Source organism: Malurus melanocephalus, unplaced genomic scaffold (assembly GCF_030028575.1).
Source record: "Malurus melanocephalus ecotype Western Australia unplaced genomic scaffold, MMel_1.1 scaffold_29, whole genome shotgun sequence".
Classification (NCBI taxonomy): Eukaryota; Metazoa; Chordata; class Aves; order Passeriformes; family Maluridae; genus Malurus; species Malurus melanocephalus.
Window position 1 is genome coordinate 1857431 of NW_026623261.1, and position 16313 is coordinate 1873743.

The 16313-nt window shown below is 40.0% G+C and overlaps 1 protein-coding gene across 1 annotated transcript in view; it reads right to left on the bottom strand.

Annotated features, from left to right (window-relative positions):
* The window catches only part of RNF217 (ring finger protein 217), a gene marked incomplete at its 5' end in the record, with an annotated part of 59843 nt that overhangs the window by 26440 nt on the left and 17090 nt on the right, over positions 1–16313 (bottom strand). The window contains one exon of the mRNA XM_057363576.1: positions 1196–1429. Coding sequence (XP_057219559.1) covers positions 1196–1429 — 234 coding nt within the window. The remainder of the gene's footprint in view (positions 1–1195; positions 1430–16313) is intronic.

Sequence of the window (16313 nt, forward strand, 5' to 3'; positions counted from 1 at the left end):
CCATGATGCAACAGCTGCACCACCTATGGCATGCACTTGTGAGACACTAACAGTCTTTGACACTTTAAGAGAGGCAGCTGCTAAAGTATTACAAGTTCTGATCTACCCTCAGCTACATCTGATGAGTGGTGATGATGAAGCAGATGGGTGAAGGAGAATAGCTGTGGGCAGAAGGAATTTTACCTGCAGTTTAAATTTTTTTCCACCTCAACATAAGATGACAAAAATTTGAAAACACTGAGTCCAACAGACAGTGTGGCATGTAATTCATGCCTTACACAGATATGCATAAATAACTCGTAACTCAGAATTAGCTTTACCAACTTTTCAACTCCAATGAATACACAACCTTCCACCTTTTAATCTTCATACTGGGCTGAATATTATGCTATGTAATTACAGCTATCTAAACAGTCATCTAAACTCCTGCTGAGGAGAACTGGTTTGTCCAGGAAAGGCCAGCTCAATCATGAAATTAACCACAACAATTCTAATAACCGGATGGAAAACTTACACAGATGCTGCAGACAACTGCTTCTGGAACCTAGACTTTCAGCAGTTCAAAGTTTCTTCTAAACTCTTGCTTTTTATCTTTAATTAAAATCACGCCATAAGCAAACCTATGAAAGGAAATGCTGTACAAGTTTTTTTTCCCCTCTATTTCTCAAATTTTTCCACTGTGAATGATGAGACAACCACAGTGTATAACCTCTGGAGAGGGAGTGAAGAAATCAGAACCAACAAGCTGGACAGACAACAGCTCTATTACTAACAAAGGAGCAAACCCAACAGCCTAACATCATAAATGCCCAGAATTCACTTATCCAGAGTTTCAGGGAAAACTGAAAAGCTGTGTGTCTAAAATTTTTGGTTATAGTGGTAACTTCCCTTCCCCACTCTCTTCTGACTGTAACCATATTGTTTGCATGTCAGAAGGAAAAACATTCTTTAAATTAAAATGTATGTCAGGACAAAATTATGCCACCTGCAAAAAAAACACCCAGGCTAAAAAGTTTAAYTGCTTGACTTGTTAGAAGTCAATTAAGCAGTTAATCAGTGATGTACTAGAGGTTCATATTCCTAATCACAGCTTGCACASAGCTCCAGTGAAGCAAAAAAGTTCATTTAATGCTCACCAAATGCCGTCCTACTTTTGCAGTGCCATCTAACCCACAGCCCCGGCAAGCATGCTCACTTTGTATTTGTTCTCCAATTTGGCAGGGGTAGGAATGTGGCCYCTCCTCCGGAAGGTTGTAAAGTGCTTGCACTGAGGGCATGGCTTGGTGCTGGAGTCAATGCGGCTGAGTTCCAGGAAGTATTTGTACTTGATGATGTCATCRTGGGGGAGATTATATAGGACAGTTGTTTCATCCAGGTGTTCGTTGCACTCTGTGATGGGGCATTTTATATCCGCTTGTCCCAGCTGCACCTGCATAWGAAGAAGAAAGTAAGAGCTGTATGACCTTTTGCTTGGAATAGTTAAGCAAGCATTAGTGGATTTTGGGAAAAAAATAATTTCAAATACTGTAATAATCCAGGGACTATCTAACATATCGTCTTTAAATTATTTGAGTTACACCACGCACACTGCAATTTTTCCAGAGAGCATTTTCAAATCCAAACAGAAAAGCTAATTACCCAGACACCTGCAGTTATTAAACATATTGTCTCAATGTATGTACCACGGCTACATGCACCACCACAAAACCAAAATACAAATCCTAACTAACAATGTCCACCCAGCACTCCACACTTCGGGTGTAATGGTCAGTTTCTCCACTAGCATGGCTCATAAAGGCTGTGAGAAAGCAAACAATGCATATAATTTCACTGCAAAATGATCTGGGAATCACAGCACAGAGAAATTAAAACACAATTTAGGATCAGCAGCTCGGACTAAGGAACCCGGAGCTGGTTACTGTGCAGCACACTCAATGCCTCTGCAGTCTGATTCCAAGAATCKCCTTACATGCCATACTGCACCTGCAGAAAGTTTTAGAGCTTGGGGTTGATCAAGATAATAAATTTCCCCAGAACTCAAGAGTCAAAAGTTTTAAAAATACAYACACCCCAACAACAACAATAACAAAACATTAAAAAACCTTAATAGAAACCAAACAAAATCCAAACACACAAACAAGCTTGAGGTTAACAGGGCAGAAACTGTTGTTGATCCAATGAGTCCTGATGGTATCAAGCTGATCCATATGCTCAGATATCCGCAATGTGTTTCCAAAGCTCCTGCATCCAAGAACTCAGCTGGACCCAGATCTGCACCCTTCACGCTTGGCAGGTTTTAACTGCTCGGACTTCATGCCAAAACAGCAGATCCTACTTGGTCTGGGAGCACCAGAGGTGCATTTTCTTGGCAGTGAGCCCATGTTAATGAACCCTGCTGGATCTTGAGAGCCTGCAAGGACCCAGCTAGAGCATGTTTGTGTCTGCCCCAAGTAATCTTGAACAAGAAAGTTTTGACTGCACAGCTGGAGCTGACCACCAGTTCAACTCCTTCCTTATTAACTCCATGAAGAGAAAAAGGGGTGCAACCACCATCTCTTTCCAGGTATTACTGTTTGGAGGTTGGCAAGTTTGATTTCCCTAGACTGCTTATTCTTTAACATGCTCAATTAGAGAAACCTGCTAAACAATACACCAAAGACAGAAACACAGATTTGGCAGATCTTGTTGCTGCACAGTGGTACCACAAAACACTAAGACTCCACTAATGCAATATTTAAGTTAAAACAGAAGGGCCAAACCCTAAAAAGCAACACAACACAACCCTGCCATTGACGCTTCAGCAATTGAGCCATATGGACTCTAACGGAATGACAATTCAGTCAGAAGCCAGAAGATTAGAAGAGTCATAACACGGTATCAAACCCAAGGCTTATATTGATTTTAAAAAAATCCCTACCAAATTGCCTATGTTCTCTCAGCAATGTCGCCAAAACCCAGGAGAACAAAGAGATCAGATATATGATAGAGACAGAAACGCAGTCTGGGGATGGTGGCAGTCAGTCTCAGACCAGAGCATGGTGGAGAACACTGCAGCAAACCATCACTGCCATGGTGCCCTGAGCAGCCCCAGCTCAAGGTACAGGCAGGTCAGGATGCAGRCAGATCTTTTTGCAGTATGGAGCAAAGGCAGCTCCCCAGCAATACACCCACTCTGAGGAGGAAAATTCCCCACATTCCATTTTGACCTCTAAAGGGTGAGAAGAGATGTGCCACATGCAAACACTAGGCTCAGTTTGGCTTTTACAAGGACAAGTGTTAAGTGCAGGAGAAGTATGAACTCAAAGGCATTAAAAAAAAAAAACAAAAAAAAAAAAACAACAGAACAAAAAATCCCCCAAACCCCACATACTACATGCTGGGGAATGCCAGCATTTTATACCTGTAGAACACTGATTCACCTATAGTAGCATGTAGAATTGAAAACATGGCACATGGACCATGAGACTGTTCTCTCAGAAGAAACACCAAGTACATCAAGGAGATGTACTTGAAAAGCAGATGACAATCAATACAACACTACARAACATAAGCACACTGAACTAAGAGAACAATTTGCTACAGAAACACTAAAAGCTAWTGCACTAGGATTACCATCAGCTTTTGTTTAGAGAAGTATTGGTACACTTTAAAACCAAATAGTTGAATTAATCCCACCTATGACTACTTCATTATGGAAAAAAGTTTTTTAAGCATTAGGGAGGTATCAAAACAGGCATATCTTTTTGCCAGAAGTTAASCAAGCTACAATGGAGTAGAACTACATAATGAGAAGGTGCATTGTATCTGACACTACTTAAGCATTGCTTATATTAAATGCTAGTTGGAACAAACCTGCATTTATAAAATCAAAGAATTCAAAGCTCAACATTTTTTGTAYATCAGCCCACACAGAATATGATTAATATATGTTGTAAGAGCCAGGTGTGGTTTCAGTGTTTATTTTGAAAATATGTTTTACACCCACTTGAAATAAATAATTTTTAACCTCTGTAGAAGTTTCAGCTTTTCAAGTTTAGCAAAGACTGAGCCTTTTCCTGTGTTTTGAATGGGACTGAAATGAACAGAGATGGCTTGCTTACTAGCAGTCACTTCAACGGAGCCTTGTCCTACCAAAACAGTCCATCTTTGTGGAGTAGCATCAGCAAYTGATGGAAGTATAGTTTTAGAGGTAACCTCTCAGGCTACCTGCTGCCAGAGACCCAGAACGTGCTACAGAATGAGAAAGGAAAAACAAAATAAAACAATCTCTTATGCCATTGGTACAAATWACTAGTTTTATTATTTTCCTTGATTTTCTTTTYRCTTGCAASAGTATTATCCCTTCAATATCAGCTTCTCACAGTATCAAACCCCCAAGTTTTAAGAATACCACTGTGTATTAAGAACTTCAGAACCCTCTGTATACGCAACAGCAGGGTGTATTTTCACAGCATGAGGAAGGACTCATATGTCTAAGAGCAGATGAGTGCAGTAGTGTTAAATGTCAGGCAGYGTCCAGCTCAGCTGTGCTTCACTGCTGTAAAGCATCTCAGGAGGTACCACTCTGCTTACAATTCCTGATGAGAAAGCAGGCTCTAGCTCCATTCATCCTACAGAAAGGTAACATTTAAAGTATCGGGAGAGTAGCATGTACCTCCCCCTGCCAATTCCTGACATTTTATTTTCAAAGTCTTTTTTTTTTGGTTGGGGGTAGAGGAGAGAAAGGACAGGAGGGAACAGAGACAGGACACACACACAGACTCTACACTGATTTACTCACTGCCCAAGAAAGCAATGATGCTACCAACAGAAAACAGAAACAGATGGCACAATACTTTAAGTCAGAAAATTACTTCCACACTATGAGCCTTCTTCTAAAGGAAATATTTTTTAACCACATAGAAAACAAAGTTCAAACCAGATCAGAGAAGCACTGATTTATATCTGGCATTTGGTCTGCCCCAACCTGGATGTAATGTAGCATTTGCAGGCTGTACTTGGGCTGCACTATTACAGCTATATTCCTTAAAGAAGGGGCCATTCTACTTTATAACAGACATCTATAAGCAAGCATTTTCTAGTTGAAACTTTACTCTTGGTTCAGAGACGCACATGCTTATTTGCTCTTACTTCTTAAATGCTGAAAGTGAACATGACCATGTCAAATATACACTTCTGTAGAGAAATTTAATTTCTACCAGGGCACCACATTATCCCCTGTAAATTACCAAGGAAGTTGTGCATTAATAAAAAAATACTCTGAAAATGCACAGGTGCAAGTGAAGGGACAGTCTAGCCTAGAGGACTTTCATACTCTACAGGTAAAGAAACGATTAAAAATCCCTTTATTTACAAGTAAAATTCTATTCCTTTCTAGTTCACTGGAAGCATTTATTTTTCACTGGTAAGTTACAAAGCAGCAAAGAATTACTTTTCTTGTACATTTGGAAAGTATATCACTTTACATTTATTTTCTTTTAAAAAACAGTAATAATTTGTGCAAAATACCTGAAGGACACACCAGGGTTCATAAGTCCATAGTGGTAGCTGTTAATCAATAAAATCCAAGTGGAAATGATTCAGGAAGTGCCAAACAAAGTTAGCACAAACTTTTACTGTGCATTTTGTACCTGCCATTAAGACATTCCCGTGTTTTGAATATTAACTTCATCAGTCTGGATCCGTGATTTGTGCCAGTAATACCCTGGCATTCTCCATCAAAATTCTTTAAAAAAAAATCCTGTGAAATAGATTCTCTTTTTCGGTTCATTCATCCTCCCTTCTTGCCATCAAATGGTACAAATCCTCAGTGCTGCTGTAAGACAAGCAAGAATAAACGCCTAGAACTTAGAAAGATTACATCAGGAGCTACTTAAGTTGTATTCCTACCAAATAGTGAAAACATCCTGTTTTGTGTGTGCCACCTCCTCCACAGAACAGTTTCATACAACTCTGGAACTTTTCATACAACTAATGAACTGTCGTTCATTACTTCACAAACCATACTCCATCGGGTGTTTCCCTTTTACTCTCTAATTCATTTTTCAACAGACTTGCAATAAATTACTTCCTGAATGCCTGTCTCATACAGCTGCTCCACCATCTTCTCTATCAACTACCATCTCTAACATCCCTCAAGAGTCATCATTCATCAGGAGGGAAAGGCTTCACCAGCCTTTATCAGGGTATGCATCATTGACCTCAAAAGGATCCAGTTGTTCAAAATGGTGTATTTGGCATTAAGATCATCTAAAGGCCATTTATTATTAATATAAGTTGAACCAGAATMTTTTCTATTGTGTCACCAGCTCACACAGACCAACCCTGAAAGGATTCATGAGGAGGTTCCCCTTCACATGTCGTTTAAGTAGGGTCTTAGCTCTCCTTTCACAAGTAGCACACATGCAGATGAAGCCATGAAATGACACCATTCCTGCTCCATGTAACAGTCAGAGAGAGTCACACTGCACAAACACTGCAAGCTTGAGCAGACACCATCTCTTCTAGTTTTGACAACAATTTGTTGTCAGTGAGCTTTGCATTAATTATCACACTGTCAACACTAGAAAAAGGCACAAATAGAAGCAAAGTCTCATAGCCCTTGAAGTACTTGCTAGTCCCTCATCTTCCTGGAGAAAGGCACTCAAAACCAAGAAGGTGTGAGGGAATCTAAGTGTACATAACTGTAATCAAAACACCACCCACACATCCAAGGATTGACCTTACTGTTCCGAAAGCAAGTCTTCTGAATGCTTTACAAAGCATATTTAAATACAGCATCAACTTAAATTCTCTAAGGTCAGTCAGACCTTCAGCCAGAGGCTGAAGACTCCAGCTTCATTCACAACTCTGAGGACCACTGTCAGCAGCACACTTACACACATCCATGTCCCCAGGAGCACTGTGGAATGGTGCAGCTACACACCAGCGAGGGTCACAGCCAGCACCACCTGTGTGGGAAGAGACCAGAGTGGCTTTAGCCCCAGAAACAACCCAGACCCTTAACTAGCAAAACTGGCCTTGACTGCTGGCAGCAAAACTCCACAACATTTGATTTGTTTCCTGTTTAAACCTCTTTTTCACTCCACAGTCACATCTACAACTCTCCTAAAAAAACTATGAGGATAAACTAGAAAGATATTCTTCAGAATGCACCTAAACTCAACCAAACCTTTTTCTTAAAGGCCTCTTAATCTGCTTTCTCATTTGATGACATGAAGTTCTACTCATTTTCTTTTTTCTTCCACAGAACTAGATGTTATCTGCTCACATGGATCTGACTTCAATAGAAATATTCAGATTTTACTTGTCCTGACCACACATGGATAGGATTTACAGAAAATTATTTGTAGAAAAACCAATTAATACTGAAATTCTCCTTTGCAAGATGTGAACCATTATCAACATGGAGAATTCTCCCCTTTAGCCTTTTCATCTCCTGTTACTTCACTGAGTGAATTAAAAAAGGAAACAATTTTATTTCAGTTTAGAAAAACTGCACTGCATTAAATCATGCCTTTGCCTGCTACTGCTCATCAAATCTAGTGCATGTCACCAGCAAGCATGGAGRTTGTTTACTTTCTGCTCTGGTGTTCTGGCTGAAACCCAGAGCAGAGGTGAAGATTAGTCCCATGCCTGGACAAAACCAGGGCAGGTACACCAGGATTGCTGCCCACCGATCTGGGTCACTCTATGGCAAAGAGGCACGCCAGAGTTAGAACCAAGACACTGACTAGCAGAATTCTTTATCTTGCACTCTCCAGGGCTCCCAGAGGTTATGAAAGGTATCTTTCATCTCTCCCCCGGATGTGTGTGGGAGGCGAAGGGAAGGGGTAATCCCAGCAGAGGAAGTTAACTTGGGAAGAAGAATGGCAGAAACCGCAAACCTTGGAGGATTCTGACCCAACCCCACAGCTCTCTCAGCACTCATAAAGGGAAAAAAGGAAAAGTACAAAAGCTTTCAGATTTTGTTCAGGTGTGCATATAACCAGARTATGACTATGCCAATTTTTCTGGTTTTTAGAAAACACATTAATTTTTACTAAAAAATCCAAAGATGCTCAAGAAAGAAGAGCTTTGAGGACAGCAGGACAAGCCAGATACCTGCCCTTTCTCAGCTGGAAATTAGAGGCAGTTGCTCCTGCCAAGGCCTGAGACCAAAAGACCCCTTTAAAAGGATTTGAAAGGATTTCAGAGAAGCAAGGGCCAGGAGACCATCCACATATCATGATATATTTGAATAACCTGGTCATCTCTGGAGTGAGCCCTGCTTGGAGGGTCCCAGTAGCATGAGAAATACAAGTAGCAAAGAAGCAAGATCTTCTTTGTAATGGTAATGGTTTGTTAGTCTTTCRGCATGGGTATAAAAACATCACAGCCAAATAACACAGAACTAGAACAAGCCAACTCTCACAGCTGATTCTTGTAAAATAAAATGCTATCAGTTACCTCTTTAATTAATAGTCTTACGTTCAGAGGGGGAAACCCTGTTTCCTATAGCCAGCATAGAAACTGTCATCTGTATTTGAATTTGTTACCAGCCAAACCTAACCCAGGTCTATCCTGCTTGTCTGAGYTCTCTGTTAAGGCACAAACTGCACGAGCCCATGCAATGGGAAGGTGAGGAGGGAACAGGCTGAACACAATGGGAYACAGACACAGCAGCAGCCACTGACCACACAGTGTGGGAGCCTTCCCCCAGCCACTGGGCAGCAGCCCTCACTTTCAGCATATCTGACCTCTCAAAAGCATAGAAGTTGTGATGTGGTCACTGTAATTCATTTAAATACTTACCTCAGAAAACAAATTAGAAAGAAAATGAAAAACTCTAACTCCCCCAAAATCAAAATCCAATTCTCCCAATTAAGGAGATTAAATCCAGGTGTGCTCAGTTACTTGAACAGGTAATTTTCACTCTCCCACAGGAACAATGCTTAAAAAGGTATATACCTGCTTCCTTGTCTTGCTTGAAACAGGAAATCATCTATAGTCAAACTCCAACCTCCACCAGGTTCAGGCTGAATTAACCCAGGTTCAGATCTATTCCAATGAATAATACTGTTAACTATTAACAACCATTAGTATTACAACCAAAACCTTTCCCACACCTTTCTTAGAGAAGAACAAAAAGTCAGCCTCTGTAAGATGATCAGAAGGCTGGAATAGCTCTCTGATGAAGACAAGCTGAGGAAGCTGGAGGTTGTTCAGGCTGGAGAAAAGAAGGCTCCAAGGAAGGAGACCTTAGGGCAGCCTACTAATACCTAAACAGGGCCTCTAAGAGTGGTGGAGAGAGACTTTTTATGACTGAATGAAGTTACAGTACAAGGGGTGATGACCTTAAACCAAAAAGAAAATAGGTTTAGATTAGATGTTAGGAGGAAATTCTTTACTGAGAGGGCAGGGATTCACTGGCATAGGCTGTCCAGAGAAGCTGTTAATGTTCCATCCTGGGAAGTGTTCAARGACAGTTGGATCAGGTCCTGGGCAAACTGGTCTAGTGGGAAGCATCCTGGCCCACAGCAGGGGAGGTGGAACTGGATGATCTTTAATGTCTCTTCCAATGCAAACCATTCTATAACAAGATGTTTTACAACAGTGAAAAAACACAGCCCCAGTCTTCACTGAGAAACACCACTTTGGCCTTCAGGTGGAGCCAAGAAAAATTCATAAACAGTGACAATTTATCCTACAATTATTTATGTTGAAGAAGAGAAGATCAAGAGATCATTCCTCTACTATTCTGCTATGTAGTAGTCAMGCTCCCCCTCAGATATGAAATCTGTAATAGGATCCTGAGCTCCCATTTGCCAAGCAGTGTTGTATTTATTCCAAATAAAATAGGGCCCAAATCACTGTATATTTACACAGCCTATTCACTAATCTGTATTACTGAACCTCTAATACAGATAAGCCCAACTGATATAATCAGCAATAGTTAATTACCCCTTGGTTTCTCCAACAACAGCTGCTTGTTTTACAGTTGTACCTACCGAAACACCCCATGATGCTTCATATTCTTCCAACATAAAGTGGTACCTCACATAAAATAAAGAAAAGCTCTCATAATCAAGGAAAGGAGGTAGGAAAAGTATGCCCTTGCTTATATCACTACTACATCCCCAAAGATGGCTACAAAACCTAACAGAGTTGGCATGAATGTGGTTGAATACTTAAAAATAGCAAGAGCTTTTAACGTAAGTGTCTCAACTGTTYTCTTCACCAATCTGATTGTCTACATTCTTCAGCCCACAGAAAAAAAGACAGGCATTTTATAGCTGTTCCTAAATGGACCTGTTTTCCTTCAGAAAAGTATCTACAACTAGTTTCCACACCTTTGTTAGGTTTGAGGTTGTAAGTTTTCCTGTGCATGTATTAATAATCAGTATTTTCATTCTTGACRATCAGACACCAAACAAAATTGTGTCCTCTTTACTTGATAAATTTAATTAAAAAAACAACAGAGTTGTATAGGTACAAGCAAAAGCAGAAGAAAGCCTGCAAAGTATTTTCTAAGTGGCAGGTCATTGTCAGGAGTAATAACAGATATTTCTTAGATTCAGAGGTAACTTCTCCCCACATGCCATCAACTGGACAAATCCTAGATTTTGTGGTATAGCTCCAATTTCACATTACAAGTTATTTCTCACAGTGCACTGTAAGTCGATACCACATTTCAATTAACATTTAATGCAATGACAGATGCAGCCACAACAGGGAGCAAACATACAAGATAAACAAGTGCAAACAGCACAGCCTTCTCCAGGGAGCTGTGGCAAAAGCTTAAACAGAGTTCTGATCCATACCTGGAAAAGCAGAACTGAAGTCAAGCATCGCCCCAGCTGGGAGTAAACTACCCATCACCAAAGACTTAACTTGTTACCTAAGATACCTGAGAAGAAACCTATAGCACAGAAGAATCATCTTACGAAAGCTGAAAGGACAATTCTGCCCCACAATTGATCTAATCCTGTAGAGAGCTGCACTGATCTAGTGCACAGTAATTTCTTAACATTATTAAACCACCAAGCTATCTGAGTTAATTCTCCAGATGATCAAATGATGGCTCTAACTCTGGGGCTGTTACTCTGTCACGTCAGTCTGCCCAAGAATCTGCCAGAATAGGGTCCCCAATGAAGCTGGAATTTCACCTTGATTAAGGAAGTGCTTATTGATTGCTGCAGACTTTGTCAAAAGCAGCTAGAATCTCTGCATCACAAAATCATTAGGAACAGCAAAACAAGGCAGGAAGCAGACAATGCAGGAGTTGTATACTAGGAAAATCAAACTGCAACTGTGCTCAGAAAAACATATTCCACTTGCCACTTTCTGCTAAAGCAGAGAAAAATGAACCGAGTTAATTTAAATTCCTAATGGCAGKTCTATCAGCCAGACAGACTAGGCTATTAAAATACTCATTTCCACATCAGGCTTACAATAAAAAAAGAATTTAGAACTTCCCATTTTTTACTAATTCTCTCTAATAACATAGAACAAAGCAAACCCACTACTAGTTATCTCAGCTGATATTTATATATGTAAATCTATGTTTAACAGAAAAGTATAACATAACACAACCTTTCCTACAATCCTTTTACTACTTTAAAAYGTTGATTTGGATCTGACAAAACTGTTGCAAGGTAATGTTGTGCTCTGACAGCCTAGTTTTGCAATGAGGCACAAATTAACAACAAAGGTAGAATAAGTCAAGTGTCCCAGGTTAGACTTCTGGCTAAAATCTCAGTGTTAACAGTGAGGGAGAGATTTGATTTGTGCAAAAGTACTGCTGTGATCAGATAAGGCTGTGGAAATACTTGCATATAAAAGAAAAAAAAAAAACAAAAACCAAAGAACCGAACACACCACAAGATAAAAGAAGGTTTCCTTTCCCTGCCTCAGGTTTTCAATCACTTTGAGAATACCAGCAGTCCCAGTGTATGAATATGGGAAGGTGGGAGTATCTGTTGTCATCACTGAATTCAGATACTGCAAGCACCATTTTTGGCTGGTTAGAGAGTCTGGCCTGGAATAGAAAGGAAAACGAGGACTTCTACATACACCAACTTCTCTTTCTGGAYGGCCTACCAAGCTTACCTTACGTCAGCAGAGTTTAATCCAGTGTCTCCAGTTAAGTGACAAAACACCTACATAGACCTGAAAACTTTGGGGTGCAGGTCCAGCCAGACCTCTCACATATCAGGTGTTCCCAGAATCCCACCCCTGGTCTCAGACCCCTTCAGCCACTCCATCCGGTCACAGTCAGCCAAGACTGACATTATCTCAGACTGCACCSTAACTAATGGCTAAAACTTTACTGAAGAAGTCAAATGTAGCTTTCCCTTCTTCCTCTCTCCTTCAGAGAGSAATTGCACGACTACAAAGGGAGAAGTTTCAGTTAACACAGGAGACTGAAGTGTTTTTAAATTATTTTTCCAGTTGATGAAGCAGCTGAATTAATTACCCCTGTGGACACATGATCACTAGTTTACAATCCAAGAGAAAAGTGGGAAGTGCACCAACAAGGTCCAGAGATAACTGACCACCAGTTGCCTTACCTGTCATGTCAATCTACACCTACAGCTTGAGTACCATGCACATCTTGTGTTAACTGTGGTTACCTCTACGAAGTTACAAGCCCAGAATATGCTCAGCAGCTCCTGACAGTAAAAAACTTTTAATGGCACCAGGGTTGAAGAGCTTCACTTGATCACTGCCTCTATCCAAGTTTAAGCAGCAGTGTTCTCTGCACAGCTGACAGAATTTCTGTTCTTCAGAAAGCAGCCTGTATTTTGGCATAACTAGGTGAGTATTAGGTTAATGAGTACTAACGTGTATTTTCCCGTTTTGTACTAGTACTTAATGCCCAGCAGCATGCACAGAAATCCTTCACTGAGCTTCAGATCTCAGCCTGGCATCTGCCCTAATGCCCACTCCACAACCCTTCAGGTGATCTTGGCACTTTCCACTTCTCTGCATATTCCGGCTCTCCTCTCAGCTGTCTCACTGAAGGATACAAGTCTTGTCTGTAATGCTAGAGCAAGAGGAATTGTTACAAAGTAGGTTTTTTAAGATGAAAAAATGGATTACTTGTAATGAAACAGCTAAGTTAATAGGTAACCTCAGCAACTTTGAACCACGCAGGGAGGAACTGCACCAACAACTGTCACATTGTGAAGCAGCTGACCAGAAGAATAAAACAATGATTATTAATATACTATGAACAGGATACCTCATTAACCTGACCATACACTGCAGAAAGTTTTTACTAAGTACGTTTCATTGTTCTATTCCAAAATATTAACTCTGGAGACTCCAAGTTAAAAACGGTTATGGTAGGAGAAACTGCTTACAAGCAGAAGAAAATCACTACTTTTCATTTCTGTAGGTACTTCCTACCTTTTTACAAACAAAAAATAACTCAATCTTGTCTCAACCTTCTGTAATAAATTAAAAAAAAAACCCCAAAAATAGAATAATAAAGGATTATTGACTACAAGGATTTTAAAAATGATGAACAGGTTGTTTGATACCTGGATACTTCACTTCTGCCAGAACTGAATTTTTGTTGGGCTCCAGAAAACGGTCTGTCACACTGAATACTTATAGAAGTRTTTTTGCAGTACCAGTAGGTATTAGAGTTTTCAAACTACCACCAGTAAGGACAGCAGCCTGGGGATCAGGAGGTGGGCAAGTAAAGCGAGGTAAAGGAAGTATCAAGTCAACTGTATTCTCCACTTACGAAGCCACACACTCTAGTAGTAATYGAATTCAATACCAGTTGAGGAAATTCAGGTTTCATTAGTTATTTCCRAAGAATTTATAAAGTCCTCAGTGGGAGAGAGGCTACCAAGTAGAACTGAAGCAGCACAAGRGTAAGAAGGAATTGTTACAAAGCACGGTAACAGAGAACACAAGAGGATTTGTGTACAAGGATATACATCCCTTTAACTTCAGATTTTGCCAGACCAAAAAGAAAGGATCTACAGATTTTGTGACAAAGAGACAAGAAGATAAACAGAATGATTGTTAGCAAGGAGCAGAAAGCTTTTCAAAATTAACTGATTTACCATTTCACTGATATAGTCATTGAAATGGAAGCACCTCACGATGTCAAATACTGACCTGTCCAGCCCAATATGGCCTCTCTTGAAAAATTAGTTGTGTTTCGGGTTTTTAACAGGATAAGAACTACTTTTTTTAGAATAATCACCCAACAGTTCTTCCAGATCTGTACACTGCGATCATTTCCTATGGTTAAGCAATCACTGACCATCATTTGCCACCAATACAAGTGTTTATAGAGGCTGGGTAGCTGCAGTGAYTCACCTTAGAAAGGGCAAGTCACAGCTGTGCTAACTTGTTTGGGGAGAAGATGAAGACAAGAATAGAAAATCCRAGAAAAAGAAAGAAGAGGCACCCATAACAGCTTTTCCAAGTCCCTGCCTTTCTCATAATTTGCATCTTTTCTCTCTTTGTAGTTTTTCCCTGGAAAACAACATCCTCTTGCCTAACATACATGGGGGAGAAAAGTCTACTCTTCAAAATTCTCTGAATCCACCTAATTTTCCTGACTTTAGTAACACATATACAGGCTAACTCACCTCTGACCTGCTCCAGTTGCTCCACACTTTCATCCAGTGATGGCTGTGCACTTGTAAAGTCTCTTTAACATGCGCCAAACAGCCAGAGGGGCTACTAAAAGCTGCTGCTGCTGCTACTGATGCCCCTAAGTACACTGACTTTCTGTGCAAAAGAAAGGCAGGAATATTTGTATTTGTGACTTCTGTGGCTTTGAGAGAATGCCCAAAAATCCAGGTAAATGTTACATATTTTTCACAGTGCTCCCTGAAGTAAGGGAAATGGGTGGCATCCCGCTGCAGAACGAACTTCTGAGTTGTATTCACATTTCTAAGAATAAAAACCTCGCTGCCTGAGAACAAACATAGTTGTTCCATAGTTAGTTTCCTAATAAACGCTGCAATTTTGGAATTTCTGTTCATGTGTGCTTACTTTTGACTCTCCCTCACACAAGCTTGTGAACCAGAGGAATCATGAAAGCTCAGCACCTCTGGCAGCACAGYAGGACAGAAAACAAGCCTGACAGTTTCCAAAAAATTACTTTCCCCAACCACTAGGATTCCTAGTGCTTGTTAAAAACGTCTCAACTTTCCTTGGCGGCAAAAGATCAGGTTCAGTGACTTWCCCACTCCCATACTCACAATAGGATAGGGAGGGATGGCAGAAGCATCCCTCCAGAGCTAGTCCCTGGCACTCCCCCATGCCCCTTATGTCCACACCTGCTGTCCCAGTCTGTGCCTCTGCAGCTCCATAATCTCCTACAACTACAGAGGCTTACTAAAGTTTTTATGTACCAAGTTACTCATGATATTAACATTAAGAAGGTACATCTGAAATTCAGTGCGTTAACCGAGTAAAAGCCACTCTTTCTTCCCTCAGACACTCCATGCATAAATTGAAGTTGGCATAGTTGAAACAGCTGAATGAGCATATAAAAGACAAATTTTTTTGGGTCAAACTTCATTTGAGAACAGGCTAATTCACCCAAATGGCAAGAAAAAAAGTAACTAAATAAATGTGTTAGAATTTATATGAAAATATCTATAGTGTGGTGAAACACCGAAACAGGTTGCTCAGAGAAGCTGTGGATGCCCCATCCCTAGAAGCATTCAAGGTCAGACTAGGCAACCATTCAGGGGCCCTAGGCAACCTGATCCAGGGAGTGGCATCCCTGCCTATAACAGCGAGACTGGAACTAGAATATCTTTAAGGTCTCATCCAACCCAAGCCATTCTATGATTCTGTATAAATATAACCTTTTAAAACTGCATCACTCTGGTAAAAATGGCAAATATGAAAAAGATATAGGATGATTATTGTTAAATACACAAGTAATTCGSTATCAAGAATGGTAAGGTATTATCAAGAGAAAGTTTAATAACATTTTATTAAATAATTTATATTTAATAAAATGTCTTTTAATAAAGGTGGAAGTAATAATTAGCCATACTTTTATGCATAGAGTAACCTATTTATAAAGCTGTTTTTAATAATGAAGTCTTTGTAGTCTACTTTTAAACTCTACTGAAATACCTATCTAGCAAARTATTTTAATATAAGTATAGCAAGAATTATAAGAGACTGAAAAAAAGGACTCACATATAGTCCAAGAGGAATAGAAAAGTGCTTCAGTCTTTCAACTGACCAATGATTCCCCCAAATGATCACTTATGTCTCATGTTCTTATATGCAGAATAATTATGCAAGTTTTGCACAATGAACAACTTAACACATATGAG